Below are 15487 nucleotides of genomic sequence, written 5' to 3' on the forward strand. Positions count from 1 at the left end.
TATGTTGAAGTATGTTTTCTCTGTGTCCTCTTTCTAGAGAGTTGTCATAATAAATGTTGATTTTTATCAAAAGTGTTCTGCACCTATTAAGATGATCATATGGTTTTTATTCTTCAATATGTTGATATGGTTTATCACATTGATTTGTGGATATTAAAAAATTATTATCCTTGGGATGAATTCCATCTTTCATGGTATATGATTCTTTTATATATTGTTTGATTTGGTTTGTTAGTATTCTGTTGAGGATTTTTTCATTTATGTTCATCAGTGAAATTGCCCTATAATTTTCTTATTTGTGTGTGATATCTTGGTATGGTTTTGGTATCAGGGTGATGCTTGACTCATAGAATGAGTTCAGAAGTGTTCCTTCCTCTGCAGTTTTTGAAATAGTTTGAGAAGGATAGGTTCTAACTCTTCTATAAATGTTCGTTAGGATTCACCCATGAAGTCAATTTGTTCCGGACTTTTGCTTGTTGAGAGTTTTTAATTAATCATTCAGTTTCATTACTGGTTTGTTCAAATTTCCTATTTCTTCCTGGTTTAGTCTTGGGAAGGTGTGCCTTTCCGCGAATTTGTCCATTTCTCTTAGGTTGCCCATTTTATTGGCATATAGTTGTTCATAGTAGTCTCTTATGATCCTTTGTATGTCTGTGGTGTGAGTTATAATCTCTTTTTCTTTTCTGGTTTTATTGAGTGAGCCCTCTCCTTTTTTTCTCAATGAGTCTGGCAAAAGATTTATCAATTTTGTTTATATTTTCAGAGAACCAGTTTTTACTTTCAAGAATCATTTTTATTTTTTCTTAGACTCAATTTTGTTTCTGCTGTCATCTTTATAATTTCCTTTGTTGTACTAACTTTCGGTTTTGTTTGTTCTTTTTCTAGTTGCTTTAGGCCTAAGGTTAGGTGTTGCTTATTTGAGATTTCTCTTGTTTCCTGAGGTAAACCTGTAAATACCATAGATTTTTCTCTTAGAACTGCTTCTGCTGCATCTCATATATTTTGGATCATTTTTCATTTTCATTTCTGTCAAGGTATTTTTTTATTTCCTTTTTGCTATTTTTAATGATCCACTGATTGTTAAGTAGCATACGGTTTAGCCTTCATGTGTTTGCATTTTTTACATTTTTTTCTTGTAGTTGATTGATTTCTAGTCCTCATAGTGTTTTGCTTAGAAAAGATACTTGATGTGATTTCAGTTTTCTTACATTTATTGAGGGCTTTTTTCTTTTTTTTGTGGCCTAGTATAATTTATCCTGAAGAATGTTCCATGTGCACTTGAAAAGAATGTGTGTTCTGCTTTTTGATGGAATGCTCTATAGATATCAATTAAGTTCATTTGCTCTAATGTGTTATTTATGGCCTGTGTTTTATTATTGATTTCTTTTCTGGATGTTCTGTCCATTGATGAAAGTGGGGCGTTAAAGTTTCCCACTCTTACTGTGTTACTGTCAATTTCTCCTTTTATGGCTGTTGGCATTTGCCTTATATATTGAAGTGCTCCTATGCTGGGTGCATATATATTTACAATTGTATCTTCCTTTTGGCTTGATTCCTTGATCATTATGTAGTGTCCTTCTTTCTCTCTTATAACAATCTTTATTTTAAAGTCACTTTGTTGTATGTAAGTATTGCTACCTCAGCTTTCTTTTGATTTCCATTTGCATGGAATACTTTTTTTCCACCCTTCACTTTCAGTCTGTATGTGTCTCTAGATCTGAAATGAGTCTCTTATAAGCAGCATATATGTGGGTCTTGTTTTTGTACCATTCAGCCAACCTATATCTTTTGGTGGAAGCTTTTGGTCCAGTTATATTTAAAGCAGTTATCAATTTTTATGTTCTTGCCATTTTTTTGTAAATTGTTTTGGATTTGGATTTGTAGCTTCCCCCCACTTTCTTCTTCTCTTGTTCTATTTTCCTGTGATTTATGCTTGGATTTTTTTCCTTTTCTGTGTATCTGGGCATCTGTTATTGCTTTTGGATTTGTCACTATCAAGAGGTTTTTGTATAGTAATCTATATATACATGATTAAGTTGCTTATCTCTTACTTTCACATGCATTTCAAAAACCTTAAATGTGTACTCTCCTCCCCCTCACGATTACTGTTTTTGATATCATATTTTGCATCTAATTGTTTTGTGTATCCCTTAACTCTTTATAGTGGATGTAGATGATTTAATGACTCATCTTTTAACCTCCCTACTGGTTTTGTGTATGGATGGTTTGGAACCTTTACTGTATCTTTGCTTTACTGGTGAGATTTTTCATTTTATAATTTTCTTGTTTCTAATTGTGGCCTTTTTTTTTTTTTACCTAGAGAAGTTCCTTTAATATTTGTTGTAAAGCTGGTTTCAGTTCAATTCAGTAGCTCAGTCGTGTCTGACTCTGCGACCCCATGAAGTGCAGCACACCAGCCTCCCTGTCCATTACCAACTCCCGGAGTTTACTCAGACTCATGTCCATTGAGTCAGTGGTGCCATCCAGCCATCTCATCCTCTGTCATCCCCTTCTCCTCCTGCCCCCAATCCCTCCCGGCATCAGGGTCTTTTCTAGTGAGTCAGCTGTTCGCATCAGGTGGCCAAAGTAGTGGAGTTTCAGTTTTAGCATCAGTCTTTCCAATGAACACCCAGGACTGATCTCCTTTAGGATGGACTGGTTGGATCTCCTTGCAGTCCAAGGGACTCTCAAGAGTCTTCTCCAACACCACAGTTTAAAAGCATCAATTCTTCAGTGCTCAGCTTTCTTCACAGTCCAACTCTTACATTCATACACGACCACTGGAAAAACCATAGCCTTGACTAGATAGACCTTTGTTGACAAAGAATGTCTCTGCTTTTTAATATGCTACCTAGGCTGGTCAGAGCTTTCCTTCCAAGGAGTAAGGGTCTTTTAATTTCATGGCTGCAGTCACCATCTGCAGTGATTTTGGAGCCCCCCAAAATAAAATCTGACACTGTTTCCACTGTTTCCCCATCTATTTGCCATGAAGTGATGGCACCAGATGCCATAATCTTAGTTTTCTGAATGTTGAGCTTTAAGCCAACTTTTTCACTCTCCTCTTTCACTTTCATCAAGAGGCTTTTGAGTTCCTCTTCACTTTCTGCCATAAGGGTGGTGTCATCTGCATATCTGAGGTTATTGATATTTCTCCCGGCAATCTTTCTGATTCCAGCTTGTGCTTCTTCCAGCCCAGTGTTTCTCATGATGTACTCTGCATATAAGTTAAATAAGCAGGGTGACAATATATAGCCTTGACATACTCCTTTTCCTCTTTGGAACCAGTCTGTTGTTCCATGTCCAGCTCTAACTGTTGCTTCCTGACCTGCATAGAGGTTTCTCAAGAGGCAGGTCAGGTGGTCTAGTATTCCCATCTCTTTCAGAATTGTCCACAGTTTATTGTGATCCACACAGTCAAAGGGTTTGGCATAGTCAATCAAGCAGAAATAGATGTTTTTCTGGAACTCTCTTGCTTTTTTGATGATCCAGCAGATGTTGGCAGTTTGATCTCTGGTTCCTCTTCCTTTTCTAAAACCAGCTTGAACATCTAGAAGTTCACAGTTCATGTATTGCTAAATCCTGGCTTGGAAAATTTTGAGCATTACTTTACTAGCATGTGCTGCTGCTGTTATGTCACTTCAGTCGTGTCCAACTCTGTGCTACCCCATAGACGGCAGCCCACCAGACTCCGCCGTCCCTGGGATTCTCCAGGCAAGAACACTGGAGTGGGTTGCCATTTCCTTACTAGCACGTGAGATGAGTACAATTGTGCGGTAGTTTGAGCATTCTTTGGCATTGCCTTTCTTGGGGATTGGAATGAAAACTGACTTTTTCCAGTTTTGTGGCCACTCCTGAGTTTTCCAAATTTGCTGGCATATTGAGTGTAGCACTTTCACAGCATCATCTTTCAGAATTTGAAAGAGCTCAACTAGAATTCCATTACCTCCACTAGCTTTGTTTGTAGTGATGCTTTCTAAGGCCCACTGACTTCACATTCCAGGATGTCTGGCTCTAAGTGAGTGATCACACCATTGTGATTATCTGGGTCGTAAAGCTCTTTTTTGTACAGTTCTTCTGTGTATTCTTACCACCTCTTCTTAATATCTTCTGCTTCTGTTAGGTCCATACCATTTCTGTCCTTTATTGAGCCCATCTTTGCATGAAATGTTCCCTTGGTATCTCTAATTTTCTTGAGGAGATCTCTAGTCTTTCCCATTCTGTTGTTTTCCTCTATTTCTTTGCATTGATCACTGAGGAAGGCTTTCTTATCTCTCCTTGCTATTCTTTGGAACTCTGCATTCAGATGCTTATATCTTTCCTTTTCTCCTTGGCTTTTTGCTTCTCTTCTTTTCACAGCTATTTGTAAGGCCTCCTCAGACAGCCATTTTGCTTTTTTGCATTTCTTTTCCATGGGGATGGTCTTGATCCCTGTCTCTTGTACAATGTCCCAAACCTCCGTCCATAGTTTATCAGGCACTCTATCAGATCTAGTCCATTAAATCTATTTCTCACTTCCACTGTATAATCATAAGTGATTTGATTTAGGTCATACCTGAATGTCTTGAGGTTTTCCCTACTTTCTTCAATGTAAGTCTGAATTTGGCAATAAGGAGTTCATGATCTGAGCCACAGTCAGCTCCCAGTCTTGTTTTTGCTGAGTGTATAGAGCTTTTCCATCTTTGGCTGCAAAGAATATAATCAATCTGATTTAGGAGGCTAAAGCTTCTGAAAGCAAGAGGTTGGGGACAGATTGGAGTGTCCGTTCCTGAGAAGGCCCTTTCAGTTCCTGCACAGTTTCATTTCTAGTTTACTGGGAGTATTTTATCAGAATGGGTGTTGGATTTTGTCACATGCTTCTTATGCATCTTTATATGGTGATGTGTTTTTCTTTTTTGGCTTATTGATGTGATGGAGTACATTAATTAGTTTTTGAATGTTGAACCAGCCTTACATATCTGGGATAAATTGCGCTTAATCATGGTATAGCATTCTTTTTACCGTCTCTTTCTTCTGCTTCTATTTGCCTGGAATATCTTTTTCCATTGCCTCACTTTCAGTATGTGTCTTTACATGTGAAATTAATCTCTCATAGGCAGCATATTGTAGTCTCTTGTCTTATTACACAGTCTGCCACTCTGTGCCTTTTGATTGGAACATTTAGTTCATTGACATTTAAGGTAACTATTGATAGATATAAATTTAATGCCATTTTAAATCTTATTTTCTAGTTGATTTTATATTTCTTCTTTGTTCCCTTCTTTCTGTCTTTTTATGGTTTGAAAATTTTCTTTTGTATTATGCTTATGTTTTCTTTTGTTTTTTCATGTACTTGGCATCTTATTGACTAAAAACTTTAAAAAATATTTTATTTATTTTTATTGGAGCATAATTGGACATGTGAACACAGATGGCATCTTATTGACTAAAAACTTTAAAAAATATTTTGTTTATTTTTATTGGAGCATAATTGGACATGTGAACACAGATGGGAAGGGGTGGGTGGGACAGATTGGCAGGGTAGCACTAATGTATGTATATACTACCATGTGTAAAGGGATAGCTAGTGAGAAGCTGCTGTATAGCACAGGAAGCTCAGCTCAGTGCTCTGTGATGACATAGAGGGATGGGATGAGGGGCTGGTAGGGAGGCTTTAGAGCGAGCAGCTATGTGTATACATCTAGCTGATTCACTTTGTTGTATAGCAGAAACTAATTCCTTTTTTGTTTGTATTTTGTGCATCTATTTATTTTGTTTTTTATTTGTGGTTAAAATTTTTCAAGTGTGTTAACCCAGTACCATATCTACTTGCTTAGGCTGGTAGTCATATAGGCTCAAAGACATTAAAAAAAAAAAAAAATCTTCATTTTCTTATACCCCTCCCCAACATTTTATGATTTTGATGTACTGTTTTACATCATCATGTTTATTCTTTTGCTATTCATTGTAATTATCATCACTTTCAAAAAAACTTTAATTCACGTACTGACCTATTTAAGTGATTTGCTTTCCAATTGTTATTTCCTCTTTCCTATAGATTCTTGCTTCTTTTCTGTTTAGATAAGTCCTTTCAGTAGCCCCTTCAATAGTTCTATTGCTGTATTCCTTTAGCTTTTGCTTGTCTGCGGAATTTCTAAATGACAATCTTGCTGGATAGAGTATCTTAGGGTGCAGGATTTTCCCTTCCAGAGCTTTGTATATAACATGACAGTCCCCACTGGTCTGCAAGATTTCTGTAGAGAAACCAGATGATAGCCTTATGAGGGTTCCCTGTAACCTACTTTTTTTTTCTTTTGCTGCCTTTAGAATTCTCTGTTTATGATATATCTTGGTGTAAGTCTGTCTGGGTTCTTCCTGTTTTGGACCCACTGTGCTTCTTGTGCCTAGATAGTTTGTTTCCTTAGGTTTGGGACAAAATTTCCATAATTTCTTAAAATATATTTTCAATCCTCTTTTTTCTTTCTTCTTTGGGATCCCTATTATGTGTGTAATAGGTCTTTTATATTGCTTTCTTTTTTTTTTTTTTCATCTGTCTGTTGTTCTGATGCATAATTCCCATTCTTTTCTTCCAGATCACTTATTTGTTCTTCTGAATTGTTAAGTTCGATAGTTATTGCTTTCAGCTCAGCTTTTGTCTCAGAAAATTAGTTTTCTAATTTTAATTGGCTCTTCTTTATAGTTTCTAGTTCCTTGTTCAGTGATCTGCCTTTCTTAATTCCTATTGATAGCCTTTCTTAATTCTGTCAGTATTTTTATTAGTCTTTTTTGAACTCCAAGACTGGAGAGGTTTGTTTGTTCTTTCAGGGGATTTCTCTTGTTCTTTTAACTGGAAGTGATACTGCTGCTTCTTCATTTTTCTTAGATTTCTTCGACTCTATGAATTAAGAAGAAACAGTTGTCCACTGTGGTCTTAAAGGGCTGTTTTTATGTGGGTATCCCTGTGTAGCCTGTGTCTGTGTAATATTTTTGGTGAGAGGGCTGTTTTTAGTATGGATGCCTGCCTCAGCTTTCCTCATTGTGTCCTGCCCATTATCCTCTTGACAATGGGTGTGACTGGTATTGTGGTGATCAGAGCCTGCCTTGAATGTTGAATGGGCCCTCCGTTTTGCTCTGTGGTTGTCACAGCCCTGTTGGCGGGTAGGGTCTGCTCCCAGTTGTTGGAGTAGTAGCTCCTAGATCCATTTCTAAGCTGTGGTGTGAGGTAGGTGAGAGTAAAACACTTCGCTGGGGGAAGAGGCACTAAGTATTCCTCCCCAGGAACTGTCTACTGGGAAGTGTGCTCTGTGGTCTCACCCATAAGTATGCTCTTGTTGGCACTGCCCTTGGCCCTTCCTCAGGATGAGAATGCAAGCCATCAGCCCAGATGTTCCTCAGGCACTGTGCTCACCAGTCCACCAGCATAGATATGCAGGCACAGATCCACTGGTCAGGCACCAGGACCTGCTGTGAGACCTCAGGGGTCAATCCAGACATTGGCCCTGCCTTTGCTTGTTCTGGCAGCTACTAATGCCAGACCCATCCAACCCTGGGACTACCAGTAGTCTGCTTGAATGTATCACAGGCTCTGAGCTTACGAAGGAGCCTATGGCATAAATCCTCCAAAGCCAATAGGACACTGCCCAAATTTCAGCCCTGCTTCTAAAGTCATGCGGCTCTGGCTCCTGGGGATCAACACAGATTTCAGCCTTGCCTCTGTGTGTGTACGGCCCACAGTGCTTGAGCATGCCCAGAGCTCACAGAGGCAGAGCCGTGCCCACTGTGAGCATGTTATGGTACCCTTCCATTCTTGCACATTTACAGTGGGGCTTCAGTGGCAAAATCAGGCTCCATCCTGTGTACCCCCAGTTGTAGTCTAAGACACACTCTAGCCCCTTCAGGCTGCCTCTGCACAGCTAACCTCAGGTCTCTCCCTGGGTCTATCCACTGGAGCCCAAGTTTTAGCTCACCGCCCAGTGAGCACCACAGACATGCATCTCGGTCTAGAGACTGCAAGTGAGGTAGCCAGGACCATCTGTGCTAATCTCTGTTTGTTCTGCCTACCACAGGCCAGCTGCTACACTCTCCTCTGAGCCTCTGAAGCTCCCTGTTTTTCACTGTTGATCTCCCAGCCATTGAAGGGGGTTCCCAGGGTGAAGGAACCTTTCTTCTTTTACAGATCCCTCCCAGGGGTGCAGGTTCTGTCCTGATTGCTTTTTTTTCCCTTTTGTCCTACCTGCTTAGATGATGATCTTTCCTGCAGTTTTGATCACATGAGATCTTCTACCAGTATTCAGTAGGAATCTATGAGAATTGTTCCACATGTAGATGTATTTTTAATGTATCTGTGGGAGGATATGAGCTCCACATGGTTCTATTCCACCATCTCGATCTCTCTTCAGTTGTTTTTGATCAGAAAGGGAAAGTTTTTCTTTCACCAGTAAATATGATGGTAAGCTCTGGGTTTCTATTCATAGTAATTTATCAGGTTGAGGAAATCTTTTTCTTTTCCTTTGTGAAGCTTTCATTTAATCAAAAGAGTGTCAGACTTCATCAGATGCCTTTTTAGTCTGTTGAGATAATTGTTTAATTTTTGTTCTTTATTCTATTGATAAGGTATATTATAGTAACTGGTTTTTCTGATGGTAACCATATTCCCATTTTTTAGAAAAACCTCACTTCTTCATTGTTATATTTCTGTCTTAGCCTCATATCAGGATGTTTGATCTCACACAATGGATGGTACTAATAGTTTTATAGAATTAGTTGGCAAATATTTCCTCTTTGGTTTATAGGAGAATGTTTGAAGAATTGGTGGCAGAATTTAAGTCTTTTATCTCTGTTTCTGTCTTTTCTGGTCAGTTCAGCTATTTTACTGATCTTTTCAGAGAACCAGATTTCAGTTTATTGATTTGCTATTGATATATATTTTTTCTATTCTATTAATACTTCATTAAAGTGAAGTGAAAGTTACTCAGTCATGTCCGACTCTTTGTGACCCCATGTACTATACAGTCCATGGAATTCTCCAGACCAGAATACTGGAGTGGTTAGCCTTTCCCTTCTCCAGGATCCTTCCAACCCAGGGATCGAACCCAGGTCTCCAATATTTTTTTCTTTGAACCATTTATTTAGTCAAGGGTATGTATGTATATAGGGCCTTCCCTAGTGGCTCAGATGGTAAAGAATCTGCCTGCAAGGTGGGAGACCCAGGTTCAATTCCTGGGTTGGGAAGATCCCCTGGAGAAGGGAATGGCAACCCACTCTACTATTCTTGCCTGGAGAATTCCATGAACAGGGGAGCCTGGCGAACTACAGTCCATGGGGTCACAAAGAGTTGGACACGATTGATTGAGCAACTACTACACACACATGTATGTATAGAAGTTGTTACGTTAGCCTTTTTGCTGCTTATTTGTGGTTCTCTTCCTTTGTTCTTGTGGATTCAAGTTACCATTTGGTCTCCCTCCAGTGTAGCCTTGCTCCCATCAACCTTCTCTGTGTTATTATTTTCAAATAAGTATCCCATATTACAATTATATATATATTAATTTTTACATTGCTTCTTAAATCAGTTAAGATTAAAAAGGAAATGTATAATTGTACTGTCTTTTATAATTACCTACATTAATTACTTTTACTTATAATCTTTGTATATAGGTTCATATTACTCTTTCAGCCTAAAGAACTTCTTTGTATTTTTTGTAAGGGAGCTCTGCTTGCAACACATTCTCTCAGTTTTTGTTATCTGGAAATATCTTTATTTCACCTTAATTTTTGAAAAGTGAAATAATCAAAATTATTTCATTTTGAATATTTCAAATTATTTTGATAATGATTATTGAAATAATTTTGATGAACATAAGATTCTTGGTTAACAGGATTTCTTTTCCCAGTAAATTAAGTATGTCATCCCTCTGCCTTTTGACTTATTGTTTCTGATGAGTCTCAGCTATTAACCTTATTGGGGCTCCCTTATATACAATGAATGATTTTTCTCTTGTTCCTTTCAAGATTTTTTTTTCTTTTAGCATTTTTACCTTGATGTTTCTGGGAGTAGATTGACTTTTTTATCCTACATGGAGTTTTTGAGGTTCTTAGATGTATAAATAATGTTTTTCAAATAATTTAGAAAAGTTTCAGCCAATATTTCTGTGAATGTTTTCTCCTTTCTCTCCTCTCCTTCTAATATTCCCATAATGCACTTGTTGGTATGATTAATAGTATCCTACCTTTCTTTGAGACTTTTTACTTTTCTTCAGTTTTTTCCCTCCCTGTTTTTCCTGAACGTTTGTAATTATCTTCTTGTTTTCCATCATCAGCATCTTACCTCCTCAAAATTTCTTTATTAAATAAACCCATATTAATATTTCTGAGACATTGCTCTATGCATATTATTTCTCAACTTGGAAGTTTCCAGTGGCTCTCCCTTGTCAACATGGCAAATCTGTCTTACAGATTGCCACTATATGGCTCTTTTGTGCCTCATCAGCATTCTTTCCTCTCTTCTTCTACATTAATCTTTTAATCTACCCAGTTTGGCTTCTGCATTGTTCTCTCATCATACTGGCCATATTCTCTCAACATTCTGCCTTCGTGTCTTTTCTTATACTCTCCTAGCCAACTTTTGTCTTTCAGTTCTTAGTCTAGTATCTAGGAAGTCTTCTGTAAAATTCTACAGAATCTTCTGTTACAAAAGGAAACCACAGTTTTATTCTCCACTCCTAAAGTACTTCATGTCTATCAGTCATTTATGGTACCTAATATTATCATTTTCAAATTTTTTTTGTTTAGTAAATTTTAAGCTTCTTGGTGGTTATTTCTCTGTACCCTCCCACTTACTTCAATACTGTGAAAATAAGCAATAGCAATAAACAGTTATTGACAGTGTTGTTTTATACAAAATGACGTTTAAGCATATTTCAGTTACTAACAGGCAATAAATATAATCAAAGCAGAAAGCTTTTGCCTTCAAATAAATCAGAGTTGGAAATTGAAGTAAAACATTAGTTAATTAAACAATGATTCTTTTCTACTAAAATCAGTGCGTGGTACTGATGTTTACTGACTGAAAAATAGTACTTGGTTACATATATATATATATATATATATACAATTGCAAAAATGCTGTTTTGGTCAACTAACAGTTTGACAGTTACTAGAGAAGCACTGGGTAGAAAAAATATCAACTGAGAATAATGGGCTTCTTTGCTAAGTCTGTTACTTCCTTTAACTCTCTAATTCCATTCATTATCAAAACTTAGTAATCCCTGACTAGCTCTAAGACCACTGTACAGAATGAGTCCCTGAGCCAAAGTTGTCCCTTTGTAATGATCTATATTTAGTGTTAACAGTTCTTTTTCATATATAATATAGATACTTTTAATCCTGTTTTACAGTATAAATGATATTGGTCAATATTTATTATTGGGTTGCTTCTTCAGTTGACATAGGGTAAAAGAAGAAGAAGGAAATTTCAAAAAACATGCCATGGAGCAGATAAGGTATACTGTATGTGGATAGCCACTAAACAAATTGGATAAAACTGTCCTGACTTCCGAGTTGGATTTGTCTTTGCCATTCTGAAACTGTGATGAAATTTTAACTTATATGCATGTAAACATCTCTCTACATGATAGGTTTCTTTGTCTACAAATAGCTCTGGCAGTGTAAGAATATTGATTAAAATAAAAGGTGTCATCTTACAAAACAGATTAATAAGCAAAATTTTAACTATAAAGATAAAGCTTACTTCTGCCTATGACATACTTATTTCCATTTTCAACTCTTCTTGATGTTTTATTCAAGCTCTTATGGAATCTGAACATAATCTTTCCTTTATAAGAAACTATTATTTTTGTTTTATGTAGAGTTCATCATTAAAATTTTAAAAAATCTTGAAATATATCACCTGTGTTCATTGTCTAATGGACTTTCCTTTAAATGAATTTGATGAAAATGCAGTGATTTTCATAGTGTATCATAAGTTTTAAGTGACAAGTCTTTCTGCATGTGAAAGGGTTTTCTTGTTTCATAGGTAAAAATTGTAAAGCCTAGTATGGATTTTCATAATATATTTCATTATGCAGATAAGTATATATGTGTGTGTCTTCAATTCTGCCATTGTTTATCATGAAACTTGTGTAATTAAAATAACCTTATATGATACTAGATTTATACATTGAGAATGTGAAGCAATAAAAATATGTTTACAAATAACTATTGATTATATAACAGTCAATTGTTAGGGCTCAATAAACCATTTATAAATTTAACAAGAATGTTAGAATGCATAGAAATGTGTCTATCTGATTATTAAAAATACATAATTACTTTAAAAATGCCTTTAAAAATTCTCATTGATAAGTAGAATTTAATTCATATTTAATAAAATCCTTTTCTTTCTTTAGGAAAAAGTCAAAGAGAAGGAAGAAAACCTGAATCTTGCAAACCAATTCTTAAAGTAGAATACAAGACTTGTAGAAACAGGTATGCATTTTTACTTGGGGGGTTGTGGAAAAATATGTAAGAAAGAGTGACAAGAAATACAGATATCTTTTAATGTTTATATATTATTAGGTTTTACATAATTATATTAACTAACATTAACAGCAATGTTCCTTGATAACATTTATTATTCAACGGGTATGTATATGATGCCAATATTATAAATAGTAACTCTTAATTATTTAAAGATTTATATGAATATTTGGATAAGTATTATATACATTAATTTTAACAATGTAGGGCTTTTGGGCCATGCAATTGCAAGTAGCAATCATTTAGCATTATTAAGTAGCAAAAGCTATTTACCTATTAGTATTATATAGGAATTAAATATATAAGTCTCTGTACTTTAAGATCTTACATTTTGAATTTGGAAAGATTAAAGTTAGTTGGGAATATAAACATTTATGTATATTAGTATAATACAATATAAATTTTAAGATATAGAAAATTAAAAATAATATTTAATAAAATTTATCTTATATCTGTAGAAGGCATATCCAATACATCGGCAATGTTCTTTATACTTAAAGTAATTATTAGTGGCAATATTCACATCCAGAATTACCATAATTACAAATCTTGTGTAAACCTTAGTTTTAAGTCTAAATTGGATAATTCTACTTTATATTACTTAAATGCTCACACTAGAATATTTTCCTGTCATCACAGGTACATATAATATTTGCTTATAGCTGCTATTCTCAAAGTATGATAGATAGATGGATCAAAACCTCTTTAGCCTAGCCTAATGTTACTATGCATAACTAGTAAAAATAACCACAGTTTTATTACTATTGTAACTAAAGTATTAAAACATTTAAAATTTAATCATTATGGATGAATATATTTTACATATATTCTTTCCTTCTTAAAACAGTGTTTATGACTTTAACTTTGCTTGAGTCTTCAGGCTCAATATTATTTACATCCATTGTTATACAGTGTCGAACTTCAAGGGCACCTAACCTTGCCTAAAGGGAGTACAGAGAACAGTGAAGGAAGGAATCACTGAAATTCTTCTTAGGAAAGGAGATGCCTGAGATGGGATTTTAAGGGATGGAGGATAGGATGGTTTCAGATGAAGGGAGAAAAGGATAAACATAAAGAAAAGGTAATTCAGAAATCAGGAATTCAAGGCAAGACAGTTTAATATAATGATTAAGATCATTGGAGTGAAACAGCTGTGTGACCTTGAAAATTAACTTTTTAAAAATTTAATTTTCTCATCAACAGTACCTATCTCATCAATGATGTTTGTAACATCATAAATTTGATGAGAGGCCCACAGTGGATTTCTTAAAAAGCAGTTGTTGTTATCATCAAAGCCATTGATATTCACACTGTTAATATTCTTCTATGATTCTAAATTGATATGTTCTAGTTATTGGTAGTTGAAGTTTGTGTAGAAATAATTCAGATTTCTAATGTGAAGTAATTATGATTAGTAATATAAGTAATATAATTATGATTAGTAATATCAGGCCACTTACTGTGCACTGTAGAACACTGTTGTTCTACAATTTGTTGATTTACAACTATATTAGGAGCAGTGGATCCACAGCTCAGAACACAAAGAGACCACAAAAACAGAGGAGCACTGACGTTGAGTCCACAGCAAAGTGGGCTGTAGTCTGGAAGTGGAAATAAAGCTATTTCTGCTCCTTCTCGGACATAGCAGATACGTTGTGAAGTGAAGAAAATGGGATGGCTTTAGCAGGAACAGGAACTTGAGAAGAGCCTTACCTTTGTGTGCAGGGCTTCCCTGGTGGCTCAGGTGGAAAGTGGGAGATCTGCGTTTAGTCCCTGGGTCAGGAAGATCCCCTGGAGAAGGAAATGGCAACCCACTCCAGTACTCTTGCCTGGAAAATCCCATGGGTGGAGGAGCCTGGTAGGCTCCATGGGGTCACAGAGAGTCAGACATGACTGAGTGACTTCACTTTCCTTCACCATGTATGCTGCAGCAGCTGGGCCTCTTAAAGGCCTGCACAGGTAACAGATATAAAGCATATGTTTTCTGTTTAATATTATCTTGGACTAGCCATTTACAAACTTGCTTAGGAATCATTGGTCCCTAGTCACAGATTTGCTTGCCGCAACTCTAGTCAAAATGGTCTCAGGCTTAATAATTTTATCCTTTAAAAAAAAGCAAATAATGATCTCTTTATCTGCTATCACTAGCATTATCAGGTTCTCTGTTGTTAATAAAAATTACTCTCTGCTAATTTTTTAATCCCTTTCTATTGTAGCCACCTACAGATAGACTTCATGTGTGGTTAAATTCTCCAAGCTGTCGTATACCCATCTATTAAACGAGGATAATAGTAGTAGTTCCTGACTGGTATAGCTTAAGGATTAAATACAATAATGCATTTGAAGTTCTTCACAAAATGCTTGGAACATCATAAATACTCAACAGATGTTACACATTTGTTATATTACACAATTTATCATTTAATCCATTTGCCTTCATTGAGACAAAATCTCAATGCTTTTTATTGTATTATCTATTTTATAAATTATACAGTAGTCTTTTTTTTTCTCTTGTGTACAGTTCTGTGGATTTTTTTTTAGCAAATGTATAGATTCTTGAAATTGCCACCACAATAAGAATACAGAAAATTTCCATATTCACCAAATTATCTTTGCAATTTGTAATTGTTATCCCTTAACAATTACACCTTTCCCCACTCCTAATCTCTAGAAACCAGTGATCTGTATTTTGTCACTATAGTTTTGCCTTTTTGAGCTGTCATGTAAGTGTAGTTACATATTATATAACTTTTGATCCTAGCTTCTTTTCCTCAACATAATGATACAAAGACTCAAGGAAAGTAAATTAGAGCATTTTCCCATATTTAGTTTACAACTCAATTATTTGTGTGAAAATACTGACAAAACTTTACATATAAAATGCCTTCAGGAATTTCTATTTAAGTTCTGATGAAAACTTTTTATTTATTTATTTATTTTTATTTTTACTTTATTTTACTTTACAATACTGTAT

At 35.6% G+C, this 15487-nt stretch overlaps 1 protein-coding gene across 1 annotated transcript in view; it reads left to right on the forward strand.

The window, feature by feature from the left end:
* Positions 1-15487, forward strand: part of STXBP5L (syntaxin binding protein 5L) — a 308945-nt gene that overhangs the window by 158214 nt on the left and 135244 nt on the right. The window contains exon 9 of the mRNA XM_052639468.1: positions 12384-12462. Within this exon, the coding sequence (XP_052495428.1) occupies positions 12384-12462 (79 nt within the window). The remainder of the gene's footprint in view (positions 1-12383; positions 12463-15487) is intronic.

This window comes from Budorcas taxicolor, chromosome 1 (genome assembly GCF_023091745.1).
Source record: "Budorcas taxicolor isolate Tak-1 chromosome 1, Takin1.1, whole genome shotgun sequence".
NCBI classification, from domain to species: domain Eukaryota; kingdom Metazoa; phylum Chordata; class Mammalia; order Artiodactyla; family Bovidae; genus Budorcas; species Budorcas taxicolor.